Source organism: Rhinoderma darwinii, chromosome 2 (assembly GCF_050947455.1).
Source record: "Rhinoderma darwinii isolate aRhiDar2 chromosome 2, aRhiDar2.hap1, whole genome shotgun sequence".
Taxonomy (NCBI): Eukaryota; Metazoa; Chordata; class Amphibia; order Anura; family Rhinodermatidae; genus Rhinoderma; species Rhinoderma darwinii.
The window spans coordinates 377,635,812-377,661,543 of record NC_134688.1 but is presented as its reverse complement, the minus strand read 5'-3'; the positions used below and the strand labels follow the sequence as shown (position 1 = coordinate 377,661,543).

General features: G+C 39.6%; 1 protein-coding gene across 4 annotated transcripts in view; it reads left to right on the top strand.

The window, feature by feature from the left end:
* KDM6A (lysine demethylase 6A) overlaps positions 1-23,968 on the top strand; it is a 127,041-nt gene extending 103,073 nt beyond the window's left edge. For all 4 annotated transcript variants that reach the window (XM_075853915.1, XM_075853914.1, XM_075853913.1 and 1 more), the window contains 12 exons: positions 5,582-5,711; positions 5,840-5,945; positions 6,562-6,767; positions 7,177-7,241; positions 7,575-7,649; positions 7,769-7,917; positions 8,231-8,345; positions 8,776-8,963; positions 12,269-12,410; positions 16,117-16,243; positions 16,401-16,571; positions 22,970-23,968. In XM_075853915.1, coding sequence (XP_075710030.1) covers positions 5,582-5,711; positions 5,840-5,945; positions 6,562-6,767; positions 7,177-7,241; positions 7,575-7,649; positions 7,769-7,917; positions 8,231-8,345; positions 8,776-8,963; positions 12,269-12,410; positions 16,117-16,243; positions 16,401-16,571; positions 22,970-22,999 — 1,504 coding nt within the window. In that variant the 3' untranslated portion in view covers positions 23,000-23,968. The remainder of the gene's footprint in view (positions 1-5,581; positions 5,712-5,839; positions 5,946-6,561; positions 6,768-7,176; positions 7,242-7,574; positions 7,650-7,768; positions 7,918-8,230; positions 8,346-8,775; positions 8,964-12,268; positions 12,411-16,116; positions 16,244-16,400; positions 16,572-22,969) is intronic.
* The last annotated feature ends 1,764 nt before the right edge of the window (positions 23,969-25,732 follow it).

The following is a 25,732-nucleotide window of genomic DNA, read 5'->3' as shown; positions in this document are numbered from 1 at the left end:
GAAAGGCTCATTTGCATAAATATAAAAATGGTCATAACTTGGCCAATAAAACGTTACTCTTATCTACATTGCAGCGCCGATCTGCTGCAATAGGAGATAGGGGTTTGAAAATCTGGTGACAGAGCCTCTTTAAGTCAGCCCTTAAAGGCGTTGTCCAATTTCAGCAAGTTGTTTGTTTTTTTTTTGTATAATTTAAAAGTTATAGAATTTTCCAATATACTTTCTGTATTCATTCCTCACGGTTTTCAAGATCTCTGCTTGATGTTATTCAGTAGGAACGTGCTTTGATTACTTCCAGTGGGTAAAATTCTGTGCATGGTCACGTGATGGACACACAGGTGCTGGGGTCGTTAGAAGACACAGCTCTGATACACATACTGTAACGAGCTGTGCACCAGGTCATGTAACGAGCCTGGTCACTGGTCATGTACTGTTCATGTGAGCCTGCCCCTGCAGCACAAGTATATACATATGTCAGCCAAAGAACACATTTTTGGTATACATTTGCATAATAGAAGTCTATGGGGGTGCCAACATTTACCTGGGGAAGTGTTCCTGTCCTATATGGCAAACATACACAGCCTGTAAACACATCCCGAGCAGGAAAATATTGTGGTAGATTCTGATGGGGTTTCCATCTACTTAGGTTTATGCTTGCCCTTCTAGTAGTTTCCTAAACATTTTCTCAGTAATTTAAGGGTTTTTTAATCTGTTGTATAGAACTCGAACTGTACAGTGCCACCTGGTGGCCTTGATCTGCAAACAATTTACATAAGCTAATCAATTTCCATGGTGTAAATGTGAATTCACTTTCATAATCGTGCTGAAAATGTCAGATTCATCTAGGGGAGCTATTTGGAAACATAGAAATGGTAAGCATAAGTATAATTTCTTGAATTGCAGTTTCGTGATGCGATATACATGTGATTAATTGAACATTGACTGCTGCCCTGTGCTAAATGCATAATCCGCCTGTATGGGAAACGTATAAAGTTTTTCCTGAATGAGAGTAATTTTAGTACTTTTTAGGGCTTCACTTGTGTATGGCACAATCCGCAGCGTATTACCATAGCAGCAAAGTGGATGAGATCTCCACAAATCCCATCCAGACGCTGAAGAAAGTTTCTGCACGAAAATTGACATGCGCAGCATGTCAATTTATGTTGCGGATTTAACTCCATTTAAATTCACCGTGAAAACCACAACAAAATCTGCCTGTCTAACGTGGTAAGCGTGTATGGAGGTTTTTCTTTTGTCATTGGTAGAGTATGCAACAATGGGTGTCCCCCCCCCCCCCCCCAATAATTAGCCAGAGCGGTCTCTATCACAAAGAACGGCTCTCGCTCAGGCGGTCCATGGGGCTTGGGTATTTGCAGAGAACCCCTTTAAATTGACTGTCATATTTAACAAAAAAATTAAAAGCTTTGATTAACAAAAATGTTTAGAAGGGTGAGACTTATTTGCCTATGTTTGTGTGACAATTACGTGACTTGAGCGTATTTGCACATTCAGGTTTTGTGGCGTTTGACATAAAAACAGCGTGTTTATGCAATACCACTACAAAAATGTCTTATCAGTTTTGTGTAAACGCTGTGTTTTTCTTGCCATGATTTTGGGCGAATCATGGCAGAAAAGTGACACACAGCCTGCATGTGTACTAAGTATGCACCCTTAGGCCCAGGTCCACATGTAGCGGAGACATCTATGGTGAAAATCCGTTACCGAATTAACATGCTACTGATTTAAGAGCCTGCAGCATGAACCTTTTTCCACGCTGATTCTTTCCGTTTCATGTGAATGGAGTTTTTAAAAACTCATCCACATGTATTATGCTGTAATTTGCTACAGATTTGTGGTTCGGAATCCCCACCACAAATCTACAGAATGTAAATTTACCCTAATGGAAAATAAATAGCAGAAAAGCATTACCCAAAGATAGTGACTTGCATATAATTTTTAAGATTTTACCTGCGCTTCTTCCTTAAAGAAGCTCGGTCACCAGATTATAAGTGCCCTGTCTCCTACATAATCTGATTGGCGCTGTAATGTAGATAACAGCAGTGGTTTTTATTTTGAAAAACGATCATTTTTGAGCAAGTTATGAGCTAGTTTAGATTTATGCTAATGAGTTTCTCAATGGACAACTGGGTGTCTTTTTACCAACTGGGTGTTGTACAGAGGAGTGTATGAGGCTGACCAATCAGTGACTAACCAGTGTGCTACACTTCTCATTGTTCCAGCCCAGCATGATCACAGTGTGATTGTGCAGTGAAAGAAGCTGGGCTGGAACAATGAGAAGTGTAGGACACTGATTGGTCACTGATTGGTCAGCCTCATACACTCCTCTGTACAACACCCAGTTGGTAAAAAGTAAAAACATGCCCAGTTGTCCATTGAGAAACTCATTAGCATAAATCTAAACTTGCTCATAAATGATAATTTTTCAAAATAAAAACCACTGCTGTTATCTACATTACAGCGGCAATCAGATTATGTAGGAGATAGGGCATTTATAATCTAGTGACCGAGCCTCTTTAAAGAGGCTCTGTCACCACATTATAAGTGCCCTATCTCCTACGTAATCTGATCGGCACTGTAATGTAGATAAGTGTTTATTTTGAAATAATTTTGACGCTGTGCTGTCACATTCACCCACGTTAACTTTCCTGAAGTGTCTTGAGAGTGAATAGACATCGCCTCCAGCCAGGACGTGATGTCTATTCACACTCCCGACACTTCGGTAAAGGTTGTGTGGGACTTAATTTACAGCACTGCGTGATCTCGCGAGATCACTCTGTGAATGACAGCAAGTCCCACACAAAATTTACCGAAGTGTCGGGAGTGTGAATAGACATCGCGTCCTAGCTGGAGGCAATGTCTATTCACTCTCAAGACACTTCAGGGTAGTTAATGTGGGTGTAGGTTTGCAAGAAGAGGGGGAAAAGGGAGTGGAGTAACATATGAATGCAGGGTCTGACTACACACAGGATTTGTTTGTAGTCTGTAACCCTGGAGACACACAGGCCTGCATAGGTGCTGTATACACAAAATGGTGGAGGAATGGGATGTTGATTTAGTTCTTATATTAGATGGATAAGAGCAATGAAACATAAAAGTTGCTAAGGTTGGCATAGCCCTCAACATATTATTTTGGACTTGAAGGTTATTTAGAGTTACATTGCAAATTTTATCTACTTTTCTCATTTCTATGACACCCAAAGTTCAAGTGTCCCATTAACATGCATGTTTTACATTGCTAAATTGACGTGTTTTAATAGAAGTGCTGAAGTGAGGGACTACCAGACATTGTCTATTTCACAGGGAATCAGTAGGATCAGACAAAATTCAACCAGTCCAATCCATGATCATCTTATGGCATAGACAAGTGTAGGATCTCACCTTTAGGAACTTGGGAGACCCCCACTAGCCTTCTAGAAGAGGGTCTTCAATGTGAGGCATTTCAAGTATTGTCTATTTCTGATCGCTTCAAGTGAAAATATTTCACATATCAAAGCTGCTTTTTCTGAGATAGAAGTTTGATGCCATATCCTTAGGATCTACCGTCGATGTTTGATCTGTAGGTGTCTGACCACTGGAACCCCGAAAATCATGTCACTATATATATATATATATATATATATATATATACTACCGTTCAAAAGTTTGGGGGCATCCAGACAATTTTATTTTTTCCATTAAAACTCACACTTATATTTATCAAAAGAGTTGCAAAATGACTAGAAAATATAGTCAAGACATTGACGAGGTTAGAAATAATGATTTTTATTTGAAATAATAATTTTCTCCTTCAAACTTTGCTTTCGTCAAAGAATTCTCAATTTGCAGCAATTCCAGCATTGCAGACCTTTGGCATTCTAGCTGTTAATTTGCTGAGGTAATCGGAAGAAATTTCACCCCATGCTTCCAGAAGCCCCTCCCACAAGTTGGATTGGCTTGATGGGCACTTCTTGCGTACCATACGGTCAAGCTGCTCCCACAACAGCTCTATGGGGTTGAGATCTGGTGACTGCGCTGGCCCCTCCATTACAGATAGAATACCAGCTGCCTGCTTCTTCCCTAAATAGTTCTTGCATAATTTGGAGGTGTGCTTTGGGTCCTTGTCCTGTTGTAGGATGAAATTGGCTCCAATCGAGCGCTGTCCACAGGGTATGGCATGGCGTTGCAAAATGGAGTGATAGCCTTCCTTATTCAAAATCCCTTTTACCTTTTACAAATCTCCCACTTTACCAGCACCAAAGCAACCCCAGACCATCACATTTCCTCCACCATGCTTGACAGATGGCGTCAGGCACTCTTCCAGCATCTTTTCAGTTGTTCTGCGGCTCAGAAATGTTGTTCTGTGTGATGCAAACACCTCAAACTTTGATTCGTCTGTCCATAACACTTTTTTCCAATCTTCCTCTGTCCAATGTCTGTGTGCTTTTGCCCATATTAATCTTTTCCTTTTATTAGCCAGTCTTAGACATGGCTTCTTCTTTGCCACTCTGCCCTGAAGGCCAGCATCCCGGAGTCGCCTCTTCACTGTAGACGTTGACACTGGCGTTTTGCGGGTACTATTTAATGAAGCTGCCAGTTGAGGACCTGTGAAGCGTCTATTTCTCAAACTAGAGACTCTAATGTACTTGTCTTGTTGCTCAGTTGTGCAGCGGGGCCTCCCACTTCTCTTTCTACTCTGGTTAGAGCCTGTTTGTGCTGTCCTCTGACGGGAGTAGTACACACCGTTGTAGGAAATCTTCAGTTTCTTGGTAATTTCTCGCATGGAATAGCCTTCATTTCTAAGAACAAGAATAGACTGTCGAGTTTCACATGAAAGCTCTCTCTTTCTAGCCATTTTGAGAGTTTAATCGAACCCACAAATGTAATGCTCCAGATTCTCAACTAGCTCAAAGGAAGGTCAGTTTTATAGCTCCTCTAAACAGCAAAACTGTTTACAGCGGTGCTAACATAATTGCACAAGGGTTTTCAAGTGTTTTCTAATCATCCATTAGCCTTCTAACACAGTTAGCAAACACAATGTACCATTAGAACTCTGGAGTGATGGTTGCTGGAAATGGGCCTCTATACACCTATGTAGATATTGCATTAAAAACCAGATGTTTTCAGCTAGAATAGTCATTTAGCACATTAACAATGTATAGAGTGTATTTCTGATTAATTTAATGTTCTCTTCATTGAAAAAAACTGCTTTTCTTTCAAAAATAAGGAAATTTCTAAGTGACCCTAAACTTTTGAACGGTAGTGTGTGTGTGTGTGTGTGTGTGTGTGTGTATATATATATATATATATATATATATATATATATATATATATATATATAAAACCCCTCTAGTGACCGCTTTATCTGGCAGCTGTTTTAAGGTCCAAAGATTGACATGGTTTCATTACTGTTCTCCATTCTGTAGAAAATGAATGGTCTTGTCTAAACAATAATAGAGGGAAGGTTTTATCTCGGAGTTGCCTTGTAAAAGGATGTTTTTTTTAAATAAACATTCCAATATTAACATGAATCTTTCTTAAGCTATATTTTTTTGGTCTGACGTTTTTTCCCCTTTTCCTTTAGGAATCTGGGTAAAAATGGTTTATCAAACAGTAGCATTTTACTGGATAAATGTCCACCTCCACGGCCGCCTCCACCACCTTATCCTCCATTACCAACAGATAAATTAAATCCTCCAACACCGAGCATCTATGTAAGTATGTCTACCGCAGATTAGCCCTTCAGTCATGTTCTGATGTATATCTTCTCTAGTCATATAGCTTCAGTATAACTTGCAATATTTATATACTGTGTGTTAAATCCTCATTTTGTATTTAACAGTTGGAGAATAAGAGAGATGCTTTCTTCCCACCTCTTCATCAGTTCTGCACGAATCCGAACAATCCTGTTACTGTTATCCGTGGCCTTGCTGGAGCACTTAAGTTAGGTACTGCACTATATTGGCTCCCTGTGCAATGCATCTTCCTTCTGACTGGTTTGCAAAACTCTGCACCCACATTGTTTACATGCAGCTGCGTGTTCATTGTGACATCTTAGCCAGCGGTCACATGATATCAACACCCAATGGCCTGAGAGCAAACTTTTTAGAATAAAATGCTAATTCAATTTTAGGACTATAATGCCATACGTTTAGACATTTTTTATGAGCTTGCGTTGCTATGTTAACGGGATCAAACATTTCATCAAGAGTAAAATATGAAGGTTCAGTCATTTAACCACTAGTATCTGCATCTACTTACTGTAGTCCTACAGCAGTGGGTCTTCAGCTATATTGACACTACTCTATGCCGACCTGAGTTGGTGCGGAGAAGGCGCAGGCTTTAAGTAGGGAATGTATGCCATCAATTAGAATGGCAGATAATGTCGTCCATTCCAGCGTCTGCGTTATCCTGTTGAAGGTGGGATTCCCCACCCATAGTTACTTATTACAGACTATTGTTTTGAGGATATCCAGCACATAGTTGGATACTGTTAAGGCTTATACTTTTTTATTTGTACGCCGCTTTCAATAAAGCCATTAACGCCGTTTTGCTTTTCTTAAGACCTAGGTCTGTTCTCTACTAAAACACTGGTAGAAGCAAATACTGAACATATAGTTGAAGTGCGGACACAGTTGTTACAGCCTTCCGATGAGAACTGGGATACAACTGGAACAAAGAAAATCTGGCGTTGTGAGAGTAGTCGCTCACATACTACCATTGCAAAATATGCCCAGTACCAGGCTGCTTCATTCCAGGAATCGCTGAGGGTTAGTAACATCTATGGTTGCGTCTGTCGTATACATGCATATATAACCTGGCATCACAAAGGGGGGAGGGGCTGTACACAGATTGTTCTGATGGAATGAAGAAATGGTTGTTAGAATTTGGTGTTACTGATGGATTTTAATCTGTTGTATTTGTGTAACATCGCAATGTGGCCTTACATATGGTTTAGCCTACTGTATTTTCTTACGAATGTATATAGATTATAGCATTAACTAGAAGCACTTATGATATGAATAACCTATTGAGTGATACTGAGTAATTATTATTTTTTTATAAAAAATAAATAAATAATCAAACATTTATTCTAAATGGTAGACACATACCGATGGCTGCTATAGCTGGACTCTGCATGTATCTGAAACTTTTTTTTTTAAATTAAATTTCCCTTAGGAGGAAAATGAGAAGAAAACCCACCACAAGGATCACTCCGATAGTGAATCCACGTCTTCAGATAAGTGAGTAATGGCATATATTGTTCTTTTAATGTGACTTTTTTTTTTTTTTCGATCTTTTTAAAGTTAAGAATGTCTGCTCTTTTATGTAAGCATGATTTATTTATACTAAGATAAAAATGGATGTAATATTTGAAGCATGCAATGAATGCTGCAGTTACACAATGTTAGAATTGATCAGCTAGAATGCAGTATTTTCTGCTGAGTATGGATGTTCTAATAAAGCAATACTATTTGACATCACCCTGATTGGTGAAATAGTAACATTTGCAATATTGAGAAATATATAAACATTTGTGGTCCCCTCTTCACTTTTTTGTTTTTGTCTCTTCATAGTTGTGGCCGGAAAAGGAAAGGACCTTTTAAGACCATTAAGTTTGGGACGAATATTGACTTGTCGGATGAAAAAAAGTACGTTCATAGTTTTGTAAGACCAGGACCTTCACGTAATAATATATAGAAAGACCCTATACAAAAATAATATATACAATGGTAAAATGTATTTATTTTTTTGTCTCTTCACGTTAAAGGTGGAAATTACAGCTTCATGAATTGACCAAACTTCCAGCATTTTCACGGGTTGTGTCAGCTGGAAATCTCCTAAGTCATGTTGGTCATACCATTCTAGGAATGAATACCGTTCAGTTGTACATGAAGGTTCCAGGCAGCAGAACTCCAGGTTGGTATCTTGGTTTCTCGGTCTGTGGTGGCCTCTATTTCTCATCCAGGATATGATTGCATTTGTGCATTGAAGAATCTTTTTCCTGGATGCGAGTAGTGGCATTACTACATCAAAGCTAGATCATTGCTGTGGTAGCTGCTTCACACCTAAGAATGACTCACTGGATTGTAGTTCCCAGAAGATTGTAAAATCCCCCAACATTTTGCTTATTGCCTTTCCTTTCTTAGCGTTTTAGTGTTATGATGCTCCTGATTTTCATCAAATGTTCCATTGTCATTTCTATATGCTTATTGTTTGTCTCTGATTTTAGGTCATCAAGAAAACAATAATTTTTGTTCAGTGAATATAAATATTGGGCCTGGAGACTGTGAATGGTTTGTTGTCCCTGAGCCATACTGGTGTGTAATGAATGAGTTTTGTGAAAAGTAAGTGAAAGAAGTAAATGTTAATTTAAAGTTACAGTAAAGTATTTATTACAAAAATAAATTATGCTCTATTGTTTCCTTAATTGAGAAGTTTGGGTGCCAAATGGCTCTAACACCGAAAATGGATCTGTTCTCAGTAATGAAAACCAGATTCGATCTTCCATTGGTTGCCATCCGAGATGCACTTACGTACACACACATATATACAATGATTGTATGAAGGATAAATCTTGCAGAAAAGTGAAAACTCCTAGATTCTTGTGCAAAAATACAGTTTAGAATTGGGTGTGAACTGTAGGATAACATATGTCACCTCTGCCATTGCTACTTTTGCTAGTTGCCATATTACCATTCTAGTTTGGTGCTTTCAATTTGGTGATTTCAATTGTGTTGTGAAGAAGTGACACGTTTTTGTTTTTGGCCTTTACAGAAATAATATAAATTTCCTATTGGGATCATGGTGGCCGAATCTTGAAGACTTATATGAAGCGAATGTTCCAGTTTACAGGTTCATTCAAAGACCTGGGGACTTGGTTTGGATAAATGCTGGCACAGTCCATTGGGTTCAAGCAATTGGCTGGTGTAACAACATTGCATGGAATGTTGGGCCTCTATCAGGTATATATTGTTGCTGTTTTTTTTTGTGTGTTTTGTTTTCTGTTTAACCCCTTAGCAACCAGGTCTGAAAAGACCTCCACGACCGCCCACCGTCTTTCGATCGCAGGTGGTGCAGGTGCTTCGTCTACAGCGACGTCTTTTGGCGTCACTCTAGAAGAGGCTGATGAGCGCTCATCCTTTAAGCTGGAGCTGTAACTAACAGCTCCTGATCTTAGATACAGCTGGGGTCGGGAAAATATTTCTACCCCTTTGATCGCCACGGTCCGTGACCGTGGCATGATGAAAGGGAACTCCCCTCTTTGAAAGGACCCCAGGGCTTTCTGTTCAGTTTGCCTGCTGTTAGGACAGCACATTGTGTGTCCTAAGTGCAGTTGCACACAACTGAGTTAGGGCCGTGAAAAACGGTCTGTGTGTGGCAGCTGGGTTTCCCGGCCCGACCGCAGTACAGGTGAATGGGACCCCTGGTATCATAGACATTTTATGATGCTAGGAGTTCCAGCCTCCCCGCGGAACTGCTTTTCCGTACTGTATCATTTTATTCAGTACGAAACAGCAGTTCTATGGGGAGGCAGGGACTCCTAGCATCATAAAATGTCTATGATCCCAGGGGTCCCATTCACCTGTACTGTGGTCGGGCCGGGAAATCCATCAGACACTCGGACCGTTTTTCACGGCCCGATATCGGTTGTGTGCAAGAGGGGTAAGAGAAGCCTTGGTCATAGTGACACAATATAATGTATTAGCATACAGAAGTATGCTAATACATTATAAGTAAAAAATAAAGTTGTCCCTTAACCTGTTAGTGGCCGCCCATAGGTGTTTTTACACTGGCCATTAACGGGCTTTAAGGCAGTAGCCTTTTTACTGCGCTGCATCAGAATAAATAAACGTCTCCCTGCCAGAGGTAGCTGAGGCTGGGAGCATACCTGCTCGAACGGGCGAGATTGGTATCGATCTCACCGATTTAACCCCTCAGATGCGGCGCACAATAGCGAGGGCAGCATCAGATTGGTTTTGGAGAGAGGGAGGGCGCTCCTTCTCACCCCACCGACATCCTGCAATAGATCGGAGGGTACCGGTGTTTTCTATGGCAGCCGGGGGCCTAACAAATGCCCCCCGATCTGCTCTAGTTAATGCCTGCTAGGCCAGGCCAGTCTGTTTTACACGGACAGGCAGTAATACACTGCAATACAGCATTAATGCAGTGTATTATAAAAACAGATCGGATGATCGCATAGTGAAGTCCCCTTGTGGGACAACTAAAAAAGTTTAAAAAAAAAGTTAACTACAAGAAGTCCTGCAAAAGCCCTTGTTCAGCTGCATCGACAGAAAAGAAAAGAGTTACGGCTCTTCAAATATGGAGACACACAATTTTTTTTGAAAAAAAAAGGGTTTTCACTGTGTAAAAGTAGTAAAACATACAAAATCAATATAACTTTGGTATCGTTGCAATCTTAACCCGCTGAATAAAGTTATTGTGTTACTTATACCACACGGTAAACTGCGTAAATTTAGGATGCAAAAAAGTGTGGCGCAATTTCTGTTTTTTTTTTAATAAAAGTTAATCAATGAATTATATGTAACCCAAAATGGTGCTATTAAAAAATACAACTTGTCCCGCAAAACAAAAAGACCTTATGCAGCTATGTCGACGCAAAAGTAAAAAAAAGTTATAGCTCTTTGAATGCGAAGATGGAGAAACGTAAGAAATAGCCTGGTCATTAAAGGGAATGTGTCGCTAGAATTTTTTTTTTTTTTTTAGTTAAACAGTTAGTGTATGAAATGATTAAACATTGTTCTAATTTTTTTAATTTTTTTCACGAGTCAGGAAATATTATAAATTAGTCTAATTTATAACATTTCCCTGTGCTGGTCACTAGAGGGAGCAATTCCCAAAATTGCAGCATTGCATGTGGTAAAGCAACCACATTGCTTTATGCTGCAAAATTGGAGAAGACACACTCGCTCTAGTGTCCTCAAACAATCCCCCCTCCTTTCTCCTGGCTAGTGCCAGGAGAAAGGAGGGGGTTGAATGTTCATTTTTTGAGCGAATACACAGTGTAGTAGGCTTACATACAATGGTAATCACACACGAAAACACGAACATACACAGACATAACTTACCTGCTCCTGCCGCTGCCGCTCCCGCCGATCCTTCTGCTCCTAGTGCTTGCTTCTAATCACATGTCCGGAAGCCTTCCATTTGGACTGTGTGGGAGCGGCGCATGCCACACAGACGGCGTACAGCATAGTGGATGGAACGGGCCCCGTTCGCATTCACTATGGGGGCTGTATGTGCCGTATGCCATGTCTGTATGTGTCGTTCATCGACACATACAGAGATGAAAAAAAAAATGGCAGCCCCCATAAACAAGAAAAAGTTCAAAAATAAAAAATAGTAAAACACAAACACACAAATAAATAAAACATTTTTTAATAAAACACTAAAAGCAAATTGATATAAAAACATTTTTTCCTGCGACACCCTTCCTTTAAGGCCTAAAATAAACTGGTCACTTTAATGGGATTAAAAATAAAGTTACAAAATTTTATTTTTTCTCTGCGCTTTTGGGGGTTGGAATAATTTATTGAATTTATTTTTGTGCGTGACTATAGGATTTTCAGCATTGTTTTGTTTTTTTATCCCATTCATGTTCCACGCTAAATAAGACGTTTAATTCTTCAGATTATTACAGTCTTGCAGATACCTAATACATGTGGGTTATTAGTTTTTTTTATGTAATGTATGGGCAATAAAATAGATTTTATTGTAAATAATTGTTTGTTTTTTTTTTGTTTTTTTTTTAAAGAAAATAAATTGTTGCCTTTTCTTTTTAATCCCATGAAGGGATAACTTTATGTAAAACTTTTTTACTTTTTTTTACTTGCCAAATGTATTCGCATACTCCTGTATGCTAATATATTACACTGTCTCTCTATGACACAGGCAACACATAGTGTACCCTAACAGCAGGCATCCTAAACAAGACCTTTCTAGGTCCCCAGGGCTGACTGCAAAGGATTCCCCCAGTCCTGGGTCGCGTCACCTGGTTTCTGGTGACCCGATGGAAGTGGGCAGTCCCCTTTGATCATGTTACAGCTCCTGCTTAGAAGATGAGTGCTCAGAAGCCTCTTCTACAGCGACGCCAAAAGACGTCGCTGTAGCCTAGGGACCTACACCGCCTGTCGTCAAGGGGTTAAGCATGAGTTTTATGTAGATGTATATCAATATATAATTACAGGAAGTAATTTTCAATTGTGAATAAATTGTAAAGCAAATGGCTGTTCCTGTTTTTTTTTTACAGCTTACCAATATAAACTTGCTGTGGAACGGTACGAATGGAACAAACTACAGTGTGTAAAATCAATAGTACCAATGGTTAATTTGTCCTGGAACATGGCAAGGAACATTAAAGTATCAGATCCAAAACTCTTTGAGATGATAAAGTAAGTTTATGTATACTGTATAGTTTTTATCTATTTACATTTTCTCATAGACCTGGCTTATATTTACAGGAAAGAAACGTTCTTTTGACGTTACAATTGATTTCAATTGGGGCTTTTTTTCTAATCACATATAATTTCCGTTATCACCAGTTGGATCCAGTTAGATTAGTTTAGGGTTATGTTGTTTATTTTTAGGATAGGGCATGTTTGCATGTGGCATATTTGTTGTGTACATTTCTGCGACTGTCCAATTTATCTCAATGGGCTTGAGGAGGAATCCATGCACATGCTGCAGAAACAATACTATTTAGATATATGGAATACAATTTTCAGTCGTAAAATGTTCTGCATAGAATAATACTTGTAAAGAGCATAGACTATATGGCCAAAAGTATGTGGACACACCTTGATTCTTGAGTTCAGGTGTTTTAGCCGCACCCATTGCAGACAGGTTAATAAAATCAAGCACGTAACCATGCACTCTCCATAGACAAACATTGATAGTAGTATGGTTCATACTGAAGAGCTCAGTGTCTTTAAAGGAACAGTGTCACCAAATTTTTTTTTATAATATCAGTTTGATGTTCGTGCTTTATTAAAAATTTTGCAGCATAAAGCAATGTGGTTGCTTTACCACATGCAATGCTGCAATTTTGGGAATGGCTCCATCTAGTGACCAGCAATGGGAAATATTATAAATTAGAATCCAATTTATAATATTTCCTGACTCGTGAAAAAAAAATAAAAAATTAGAACAATGTTTAATCACCTACACACTAATTGTTTAACTAAAAAAAAAATAACATGTTTTGCTGGCAACACATTCCCTTTAAAGAGGCTTTGTCACCAGATTCTCAAATCCCTATCTCCTATTGCATGTGATCGGCGCTGCAATGTAGATAACAGTAACGTTTTGTTTTTGTTTTTTAAAACTTTCATTTTTGGCCAAGTTATGAGCTATTTTATATATATATATATATATATATATATATATATATATATATATATATATGCAAATGAGCTTTCCAATGGACAACTGGGCGTGTTTTTATTCGTATGTCCAACTGGGCGTGTATTGTGTTTTTAACTGGGCGTGTTTACTTGTTTTACTAACTGGGCATTGTGAATAGAAGTGTATGATGCTGACGAATCAGTGACCAATCAGCATCATGCACTCCTCTCCATTCATTTACACAGCACATAGTGTTCTTACTAGAATGATGTGCAGCCACATACACAAGTGTCCTGATAATGAATACACATGACCTCCAGCCTGGACGTCATGTGTACTCAGAATCCTGACACTTCTGAATCTTTTCTGTGAGATTCCAGCAAGCCGCGCGTAATCTCGCGAGATTACGAGGTAAACGAGATTTCGTTTCCTTTGCTGGAAATCTCACAGAAAGGATTCAGAAGTGTCAGGATTCTGAGTACACATGACGTCCAGGCTGGAGGTCATGTGTATTCATTATCAGGACACTTGTGTATGTGGCTGCACATCGTTCTAGTAAGAACGTGATGCTGCTGTGTAAATGAATGGAGAGGAGTGTATGATGCTGATTGGTCACTGATTCGTCAGCATCATACACTTCTCTCCACAACGCCCAGTTAGTAAAACAAGTAAACACGCCCAGTTGGACATATGAAAAAAAAACACGCCCAGTTGTCCATTTCAAAGCTCATTTGCATATATATATAAAATAGCTCATAACTTGGCCAAAAATGAACGTTTAAAAAAAACAAAACAACTTTACTGTTCTCTACATTGCAGCGCAGATCACATGCAATAGTAGATAGGGATTTGAGAATCTGCTCACAGAGCCTCTTTAAGTGTGGCAATGGAATAGGATGTGACCTTTTCCACAAGTCAGTTTGTGAAATTTCCAATCTGCTTGATCAACATTGGTCAAATGTCAGCTCACAGAATGGGTCCACCAAGTGCCGCATAAATATCATCTATCCTATGTTGCATCACTCGCTGCAGAGTTCCAAGTGTCTCTTGAAGTTTGTGTCGGGAGCCACAAGACATACCATATTTTTCGGACTATAAAACGCAGCTTTTAGCAAGAATAAATCTTGCTAAAAAGTCCCTCCGTCTTATAGTCCTCAGTCAAGACCGCTTCTTACTTAACCCCTTCCCGAGCCATGATGTGCCGGCACATCATTGGGAGGGGGTGATGTTTGGAGCGGGCTCATGCGCTGAGCCTGCTCCATACACTGCAGGTGGCGCTATTCCTGGCCGTTTAGCTAAATGCCATGGTCAATAGCGACCGCGGAATTTATGGGAGTCTTCCCATAAATGTTAGATGCAGCTTCCACCTCTGGGACCCACACCTATCTCTAGAACGGGGCCCCCTTAACCCCATTCTATCTTACTCGCTCTGCTGTCTCCCAGCAACTTCCTGGTTAAATAGTCAGGATTTACGAAAACAGCCCAGTGCTCGCTGAGCTACGCTGTTTCTGTAACTCCCATAGAAGTGAATTGGAGTTACGTTAACAGTGTAGCACCACGAGCTACGCTGTTTTCAGTACTCGGTAGCTCCGAAAACAGCGTACATGGTCGAGTTACGGAAACGGCGTAACTCGCTGAGCTACGCTGTTTCTGGATCTTCCATAGAACTGAATAGTAGTTACAGAAACAGCGTAGCATGCTACGCTGCTTCTGTAACTGCCATTCACTAATATAGGAGTTATGGAAACAGCGTAGTCATCCATTTATTGTACCAGCGATCTAATGAGTCGTTCAAGTCCCCTAGGGGAACTAATAAAATGTGTAAAAAAAAAAAGTTAGATACATTTTCAGGATACTTTTATTAAAAGTGATAAAAAAAAAAACCCGTATGTACCATAAAATGGCTCCCAGAATGTGGTGAAACAGAACAAATTATTTTTTTTAACAAATTGTTTTTTCTTTGTAAAAGTAGTAAAATATGACCTTTTTTTCCCTATTTTCTGTTGTCTAAAACCTGGGTGCGTCTTCTAGTCAGGCGTGTCTTGTAGGTTTCTATGGTTGAGCAGCTATACACAAGCCTAAGATTAGCATCACAAACGTCAGTTGCAGCAGTGTAAGACATGTCAGCAATGGACTCTGGAGTAGTAGAAACATGTTCTCCGGAGTGATGAATCACATTTCTGGCAGTCTGATGGTTGATTCTGTGTTCGTGGGCTGCCAGGGAAACGCTACCTACCAGAATGCAAAGTGCCTACTGTATAATTTGGTGGAGGATGGATAATAGTCTGAGACTGATATTTAAGGTTTTGGACTAGGCCCCTTATTTCTGGCGAAGGTTAATGTCAATGCTACAACATACCAAGACAATGTAGACCATTGTATACTTCCAACTTTATGGCTACAGTTTGGGGAATGCGCTTTCCTGTTCCAGCATGACTGCACCCTTGTGCAAAAATTGTGGTGCATAAAGACATGGTTTAGTGTGGCCCGCACAGAGCCCTGACCCCAACCCCACCAAACACCTTTGGGATGAATTGTAAAGCAGATTATGAGCCAGATCATCTTCTCGTCCAACAGCAGTGCCTAACCTCACAAATACTAATTTGGCTATATATGGTGTATGTCAGCTTTTTTTTCTTATGTTTGGACAAATCTTCGACTCATTTGCTCCTAAGGAAAATATACTGATAATAACTGCTCAATACTGACATTATGTATATCCATGTTTTATTTATTTTTTTCTCATCCTTACAGATATTGCTTACTGAGGACACTGAAGCAATCCCAGGCACTAAGAGAAGCTCTTATTGCTGCAGGAAAAGAGATGATGTGGCATGGAAGATCAAAAGAGGAATCTGCTCATTACTGCAGCCTCTGTGAGGTCAGTCAACATTGAAACAAGGCTTCTTTTTTTGAGGGTGGTTTTCAGTTACAATGTTATAGATTCTCATTTAATGGATTTATTGTAGTATGACTGTGGTATAGTGAGTAATGGTAATATTGCCATATATGTTATAATGTAACTTTTGCCATTCTAGGTGGAAGTATTCAATCTGCTTTTTGTTACGAATGAAAGCAATTCTCGAAAGACGTACATAGTTCATTGCCACGACTGCGCACGAAAAACTAGTTCAGACCTGGAGAACTTTGTGGTGCTAGAACAGTACAAAATGGAGGAGCTAATGCAAATATATGATTTGTTTACATTAGTAAGTATACATGTTCTAAGTGCCTTGACACACAACCTGTATTAAATTCCGTAAAATGTTGAAACTTGGGCATCTCTCATGTATGTATTTGTATGCTACCTATGTTCACAACATACATAATTGTAAAAAAAAAAAAGTTGATGCTGCTGCTACTGCAAAAGTTCAAGAACGCTTGTGCTAAAATTCCTTATGAGTTAAATCCACAAAATGATCATAGCAATGCAAATTTATAGTGAGTCATCTATATTGATTGTAACCTTAACTGTAACAGTGTTGTGGGATGAGTCTTATTAGACAATAATATGTGCTAAGATATTTAATCCCTTCACACCCATGATGTACATTTACGTCTGCCGGCTGTATTATATACTGTAATGGCTGTTTGAACCCTTAGATGCCGTGGTTAATGCTGACCGCGGCATCCAAGTGGTAAGACAGAGGGAGGGGGCTTCCTCTGTCACTTGATGCCGCCCCTCTCTTCCTCACTAGGACGTTATCAAAGGGTGCCGCAGGCCTAATACAATGCAATACAGTATTGTATGATCACTGTATTAAGTGAGCAATCAACTAATCGCATAGTCTATTCCCTGGTGGGACTAAAAAAAAACTCTCGTTCATTCACTTGGGGTACACAGACCGTGGATATTTGCCTGTAGCCACTAGGTGGCGTGATATGAAGCTTAAAAAGTGTTGGCCTCCTCCTACAGGCATTGAGCTAATTCGTTATTAGCTTAGTGTCTGTAGGAGACACACCCCTGCTGGTTTAGCAGGCTGTCTTGCTGTTTTTTTTTTTCTGTATTTATTTATTTTTTCTTTCTTTCCTTTTAGCTGGGAAACAAAGGTGACGCTTTCCCCCTGTCTTCCTCCCTCCTTGCGGGCGGTCAGTCTCCATTAACTGCGCCGTTGTCCCCCTGCCATTATGAAGACAAGAGCGCAAGCTCCTCTGTTGCCCACCAGCATAAGGGTTGCCCTCTTGCTCCCTATCCATGTCCCTCCTCACCAGTAGATGGCACACTTCTGGTCCTTTTCCTTTGGGAGTGAAGCTGGCTGCACTCTAAGGGGGTTAAGCATACAGAGATCCTGTATGTAGTGTGTCCAAACCCCCTTACTCTCACGACGCAACGAACGGTATTGCGCCTCGCGTATTTTTGGCACATCTCGTATGCCCACGGCACATGCTATGTGCGCTGAATTTAAGATCAGTCACATTGTGGGGTGACTGCAGATGCCTCAATTATGCCTCCATCCCCCGGCCGACTTTTTTTTCTAAACCCAGATGCCATTTTCTGCATCTCTTCCCCTGCGTCTTGGGGGGCGGGGAGTGGTTTTGGGGCTACTGGTACACTTTAGGGATTGGTGCACAGCCACCAGATGACTTCTCGCGTCCGATTGCGGAGTGGAAGGGTCAGATCCTCTTCTCACCTTAGTCATCATTTTTTCCCTCAGGCCTCTACTCCAGACTCTGAGCCAGTGTAAATACAGGCAGGAAGCCATATACCTAGCTTTATTGCAGTATTTAAGTGGACTCCTAGTCATAATTTTTTTCCAGTTGTTTACAGTGGAACGTCGTGACCCCTCTACTGCCATGTCAGACACCTAAGAAAAATCCTTCTGACAGGCAGCCATTGGAAGTCACTATGCTTGCTCTACATGCGGCCATTTTCATCTACACAACCTACTTCTCTGCTCTGTGTGATGCATTCCAAACCACGCATCCGTGGCTCCACCACCCCAGCATTGCCCATGAATAGTGCTGAATGTGCCAAACCAGAATTGGCCCATTTCCTTTCCTGGGCCATTGGTGACCTCATCAACCTCACCATGATGGGCACCTTTGGTCCACCTTCCTGACTAGCCCTTTTTGGACTTTCCATCCACGTCTTCCTCAAGTGGCAACCCCAGAAATGGATTAGATCTGCTCATTCTCAACCACGATCTGTATCCTCTATCCCATTAGTCTCCTGGGAGCGGTCTCCTTTCTCCCCTCCTAGGAAGGTTTTATCTGAAGGGGAAATTTCAGATTCCAACTCAGAACTGGTTGAGTAGTCCTCCAAACTGTCATCTACAGTGGACAGACTAATCACAGCTGTCTAGGACGCCATGCAAATCATTGACGCGGAACTGTCTCCCTCACCCGAGACTCAAAAAGTATTGGTTGCCTGCAGCACTCACAAAGTACAAAAAGTACAAAAGATGCAAGAAAATTCACCTATTTCCAAAAAAAGACCATCATGTCCAATATAAGATTTGTGACAGCATCCATGTGGCAAAATATCAGGTGTTTATTAACACCGCTCCAATAAACGCATTAAATGTTTCGACTCACGCAGGTGTCTGTCAAGCAATATTCTTATATTCCTCACCTGAAACAGTCCCATTGTGTCGTACCATAAGTGTTTTCCCTCTGAGTTTGAAGAGGTAGTTTCCAAGGAATGGAAACATTCTGACAAATGGTCAGTGGTGGACCCTCTAGTCTCTAACCTAGCAAGGACTACTATTCCCATGGCGGACACAGCTTCGTTCTGCGACCCTTTGGACAGCAGCATAGTTTTGCTTCTGTAGTTACTCCTTTGAAGCTACTGGCTCGGCCTTGAGACTGATTTTTGCTGCTTCTTGGGTCGTCAGAGTCTCTACTGAATGGGTTCGCCAACTCTGTCACGGTATTACCTGGTGCGACCACTGAATAATTAATGGACCTGTCTCATAAACTGTCTAGTGCCACCAAATATCTGTGCGAAGACTCTCTGGATGCAGGACACCTTGTGGCCACCTGCTTCCATTGTTGTCATTCGCAGAACTGCCTGTTTTAATTGCTTCAAAGCAGTGTGTGACTGTTCTTACTGCATTTTGCTGCTCCCCCTCGTCATTTTCAGTTGCTGGCACTCCCATCTGGCCTGTTAATAGCCCCACGGTTTTTCAACAAAATCCTCTCGATGGTAATGGCACTTCTGCGGTTCCATATGTCGCCTAAATTGATGATACCTTGATCAAAATCTTCTTCCAGAAAGTACAAACTAGCCAGTCTACTGATCACTTTGGGTACCCTGGCCGGATTTGGTTGGATTGTCAACCACTCCAAGTCCTGCCTTACTACTTGTCGGAAGATTACATTCTTGGAAATTATGTTAGACACCCACTCTGCTTGGGTATTACTCCAGAGAAGTTGTCTGTTCTCCAACAATGGTGTATAGACTCTGGTGTATAGACTCACCTCTCTCCACTTCTGCATGAAGATCCTGGGCACCGTGATGGCTTTGATCGAGGCCAATTCCATTATCCCATTTTCACACTCGTCCTCTGCAAAGGGCTATCCACTCCTGGTGGAACTAATCTCCGGATTCCTTATACCAACAAATCCAACTTCCCCTGAACGTACGACATTCCCCGAGTTGGTGGCTCTCCTCTCCAGCTATCTCTCAGGGCCGCTCTTTTCTCCCACTCCACTGATAGGTCTTATCCATGGGTGTCAGTCTCCCTGGTTGGCGAGGTGCGTTCTTGAACCTTCATGGCATAAGGCCTGTGGTATCAATTCAAGGACTCAGCACTCTGAGTGCCGAGTCCTTGAATTTATATTGTTAAGGAGTGGAACCTACTCGAGCACCACTACCTATCGGAGTGCCGTATATTTTCTAGATATAGACAAGGCCTGTGGTCCCATCAGGAATTCTGTCTTCCCATCAACCAACTGAAATAGAGCAATCTTCCTTTGTCTCCGCCTTTGGACAACTTTTCCATCCGGCTGCCTGTTCAGATCGGAGACCAATAGCTGTGGTCTCCGGTCATGTGAGCCCGTTCAACCCCTCAGATGCAGCGGTTAATAGCGATCGCTGCATCTCAATAGTTTTTGAGGGAGGGGGGCTCCTCTCACCCCATCGGCACAACCGCGATGCCGATGGTTTTTATGGCAAGTATTGCAGTGTATTCTAAAAGCGATCAAATGATCGCATAGTGAAGTCACCTAGTGGGACTAAAAAAAAAAAGTTAATAGAAGTATAATAAAGTTTACAATAAATAACTAGAAATCCCAAGTACAAAAAAAATAAAACACACTTTATCCCCTTACAAAATGCTTTATTATGAAAAAAAATTTAAAAAAGTTACGCGTATTTGGTATCGCCGCGACCGTAATAACCCCAACTATAAAACTATTACATTATTTAACCCGTACGGCGAACGCCATAAAAAATAAAATAAAAAACAATGCCAGAACTGCTGTTTTCTGATCACCCTGCCTTCAAAGTAATTGGATAAAAAGTGATCAAAAGTCGCATATACTCCAAAATGGTACCAATAAAAGCTACAAGTCATCTTGCAAAAAAAAAAAAAGCTCTCATACAGCTATGTCAGCATAAAAATAAAGTTATGGCTCTTAAAATATGGCGACACAAAAACAAATCATTTTAAAAAGTGTTTTTACTGTGTAAAAGTAGTAAAACACAAAAAAAACGATATAAATTTGGTATTATATAACCTGCTGAATAAAGTTATTTATACCACACCGTACATGGTGTAAGTTTAAGACGCAAAAGAGAATGGCAAAATATACGGGGGGTTTTCCATTACCCCACCAAAAAAGTTAATAAAATTAATCAATAAATGATATCTACCCCATAATGGTGCTATTAAAAACAAGTCCTTATACAGCAATGTCGACAGCAAAATTAAGTTCTAGCTCTTTGAATGCGGCGATGGAAAAACCTAAATTACTTGGTCATTTAAGGTTTAAATACCTTTGGTATTAAGGGGTTAAGGAATTACTGTGCATGCAATTCCCTTATTTTAAAATAACGTAATATACACAAATATATAAAGTAATATATGCATTTCTGAAAATGAGGCCAGCTTTCCAGGACTGCATATATTACAGTAATAAATTTACAGGAGTATAAAGCATATACTATAGTTATACAGAGGTAGCCAAGTTTATCTTGACGCTAATAACTTGCTGCAGTGTGATATCACCCAGCAAAAGTAATTGAAAATGTCAAGTTAGTTGACACTGTGTATTTAATGCGTTAAGTGAAGATAAAGATGACTACATCTGTATACTAGTTCAGGAGTGCCCATGTGCCCAGCTTCTAGGTTCTTCAGATAATGGGAGTTGATGTGACAGAGCTATAGAGACTTGCAGGACCTGCTGTTACTTGTAGTAACGCACAGTACTATTTATGTATGATCAGAGTTCAGTACTCACAATGGAGGTCGAAGTTTGGCAGCCAAGATTCGAGTCCCGATGTCCAGGTTTCTACATACCACCTTCCTCCCATCCTCCCTGCTTCCGGCAGTTCTTTTCCGCTTCCCGTGGCCTCCAATCTTGCTTAAACCTGAGATGCAGTGCTACTCAGACACTACCAGTGAAAAGAGCGAGCAGCGCGAGGCCCGGTGCCTCCATCCCAGTAATAACTACCAGCAATTGTGCAATCTGTGAGCGGTACCAGAGTCTCTGGACTTCGACCAGGCACCCCCTGTCTGATGAGCGAAGAATATTGAGCACTGTTGCTGTTGTGAAGATCCCCGGCTGCCCAGTTTAGAAGACCTGGCCACAAGTATGAATAAAATCAAATTCACAATTCTGTGCAAAAACACAATTGTGAAGCTGCTAAATGGCAAATTATTTGAATTGAATTACATTTATTACCCAGCCCTACCTGGAATCTGACCTTGGGTCTAACCACGCTGCAGTTGGCTCCGTTTGATCATTTATTTGTCCTCATCTGGAAGGTGGTGTGTACCCATGGCAGTGACCTCTATCTGGAAGGTTTCTGAACTGGTAGCCCTGTCTTGTCGCGCCCCATGTTTAACACTTCATCAGGATGTAAGGCATTGCTGCCTACTGTGCTTTCTTTTCTGTCCAACGTGGTCTCCTTTCACTTTAATGACTATATCGTTCTGCGATCCTTCTGCCCATCTCTGGTTCATCCTGAATGACTTGAACTCTAAAATTATTACTTTATTTAACTCGCACGGTGAACTACGTAAAACAAATAAGTAAAAAAAACAATGCCAGAATTGCGTTTTTTTTTTGCTTATTCTTCCACGCAAAAAAAATAAAAAATGATCAAAAAGTTTTTAATGGTACCAATGAAACAAGCCCTACACCTCTTAGCCAATGGAATAATATTGTTATGGCTTTGTTATATGTGTATAAAAATTATACATGGTGTACCCGCCCAGAAAAAATAAAGGTTATACATTACATGTGCCACTAAATAAATGCAAATTGTCCCGCAAAAAAACCAAAACCCTCACACCGAGGGAAAAATAATTTCTGACTTCAGAATTCCAGAGATGAAAATATTTGCCGTATCCTGTGGGCTGCGTCCTTATTTTATTAAATTTTATTTCAATGTTTGCAGCTGTATTTACTTAGGTTCTAAAATGTAAACTTTTTTCCCCAGGCTCCTCCCATGCCTTCACCGTCATCTTGATGTTTTTCAATGGACAGTAAATGAGAACATTTCTGATATTCAGGAAGCGACCCAGTTCTGTACCACTGTTTCTTTTTTCTTGTTTGTGTTTCCCCCTTTTTTCTCCATTATTTTTGTTAGGTAGCTGTTTCATAAGGCTGCTGGCTGAAAGCTGCGTCTATGCAACCTTCCAAGTGCGGAGTGTCAACAACTGGACAGGAGAAATGCTCCTACTCCAGGACTTTACTATAAAAAAAATGCTGATCCAGCTGTTCATAAAGAAGAAATTCATGTTTTGTATATATCTGACCAGACTGGCAACATTATACAGACTACTGACTTGAAAAATCACTTTAGTTATCTTGATTTTTTTAAAAAATTTTTTCCATCTTATTTTGGGCTGAAAATGTTTCATTCATTTCCATCCCTCATCCCTTCCTAGTTTCATTTTTATTAAGTACTAACTTTAGCTGGTCGTCTTTGTAAGGTAGTTAGCAATTTTATGTCTTTGGAGCATTTTTTTTTTTTTTTTATTATTTTTTTTTTTTTTAAAGTAAAAAGTGAATATATTTTTTTTTTCCTTAGCCCGCTTTAAGTTTCTATTATCTGTCTTGTTTTGGAAAAAAAACATGACGGCTACAATTTATGTTTCATAAAAAAGAAAATGAATAAAAAAAAAAATATACAAAAAAAAACAAAAACTAACAGCCAAGTCACAAAGATAAATGGGTTGCACATAGACTAAGGAATAAATTTCAGATTTGTGATTTTTGTTTCTAATCTTGATGTAAATTTACACTATTTATAAATACATATTTATTGCTTGAAAATATTTGTGAATGGAATGCTGTTATTTTTTTCCAGATTACCTGCCATTGAAATTTAAGGAGTTCTGTCATTTGAAACACTACTCCTGTTACATTTTCTATGTGTAAATAAAACTGCTTAGCATTGTACAGAAACTTTTATTAAAATTGTTTAATGTTTAAAGCGTTTTCGTTTGAATTTTACCAGAATCAATGTACAGTGCTTAGTCTTTTATTCATGTTCAGATCTACTTACATATATATTTATATATACACGTGTGTGTGTATATATGTAAATAAATATCAATTATTGTGTGGGAGGGAAACTACATTTTATATAAGGTCTATATCACTAGTAGATAAAAGTTGTCTACTGTAAGTATCGCTTACAAAACTTTTTTTTTTTTTTTAAATATATAGTATGTGATCATGATCTGCAGTGTCCTTCAGATTTGTTTTTTTATGTTTAATGGTCAATGATGCAATAAAACAGAAAACATTTGTTAAGCTCTGCTATAAAACTGAGATTGTTGTCCATTGAGTTACAGGCAAGCTTTGTTTTACTTGGCATGAATGGAAGACTTGATATTTCTATACACACATTTCAAAATGCTAAATGTTCTGACATTCCTAAAAAAATTACAGCAGGTATAGACACGTATGGAGGTCGGCTCAAAATATACCTACTTTTCTAAGCTGCAGTGTATCCCAAAGAAACTGTTGTGTAATAAAAATTTCATCTGGTACTAGACTTTATATTCCTCTTTTCAAGGCGAAGTTCTGATTCCATTCATTGCTCATAGTCTATATTGAACATAACTGTCATTAATTTTTATTTCATATAAACTATATTGTCACCACTTATGAAAAACAACTTACGGTACTTAAATTTTTCTGCTTAGAATGCAGCACCTATAAAAGGACGGCATTTTTTTTATTTTGTGGATTTTGAAAGTTTGCAGTGTTCTGTTTTCCACTAATGATATAAAACACTGAAAATATAGAAATCTTTATTCTAGTTAAATCTGGATGCAATATATTCTGTCAGCTTTATTGTAAGCAACGGTTAATAAACGCATAATTGATTTATGGGGCAGAGGAGCTAAATTGTTTGTTTATGGCACATTTGGGTTGAGTGTGTACATGTCAACCATAGTCCCCTTTCAACAAACTGCATAAATCGATAGTACAAGCGACTGACTATAAGTAACTTTGTAATATATCTTATTGGAGAAAAATGCCTCTAAACTTAACAAGCTCCTTTCCTCTCCCGTACTCCTTCCTAACTGTTTACACTCTGAATTTACTTTTTCCATCTCCTGAAGAGGAGGCGGACTATCAGTTTACTGAAGGATCAGGTAACAGCTGACCATAGAAGGCTATGGAGCGGAAGGAGGGGAGCAGAGTGAGAGACACCCAGATGCTTCAGATTCCTAGTAAGTGTTCTATCTCACCCCAGTGCTGGGTTCAAAGCTACACTGCTCATTACTGGTGTATAATGTCCTCCACGTTGCTACTGTTTCTATTTATGTTATAGAGATAGGAGAGCAGATTTCTCACTGTGTGCAATGTATGGCAGAGGTGATAGCCGTTCCAACCTCTAGTTCAGAGAAAACTGAGAAGTAGACAATCCACAGAGGGGAAAACAGCTAAGAATCCGTTACAGAATACAAGTCCTATAATGGCCAGAAATAGTGTTATTCTTCAAGTACACACATACTACTGCTTATTCTGATAGGTTAGATAGGCTTTAAATGAAATATATTATAGGATGTTTTTAATAAAAAATAAAGCTTAAAGGGATATTTTAAGTTCATATTTAGTTCCAAGGCATAATACGTTTTTCTGTTACCCAGTTGAATCACCCCTTCCCTTTTTTTTCTTTTTTTTTTTTTCCTTGAGGTAATCCTTAAATGGCTTGTTTTTTTTAAATAGTATTTTCTGAGTG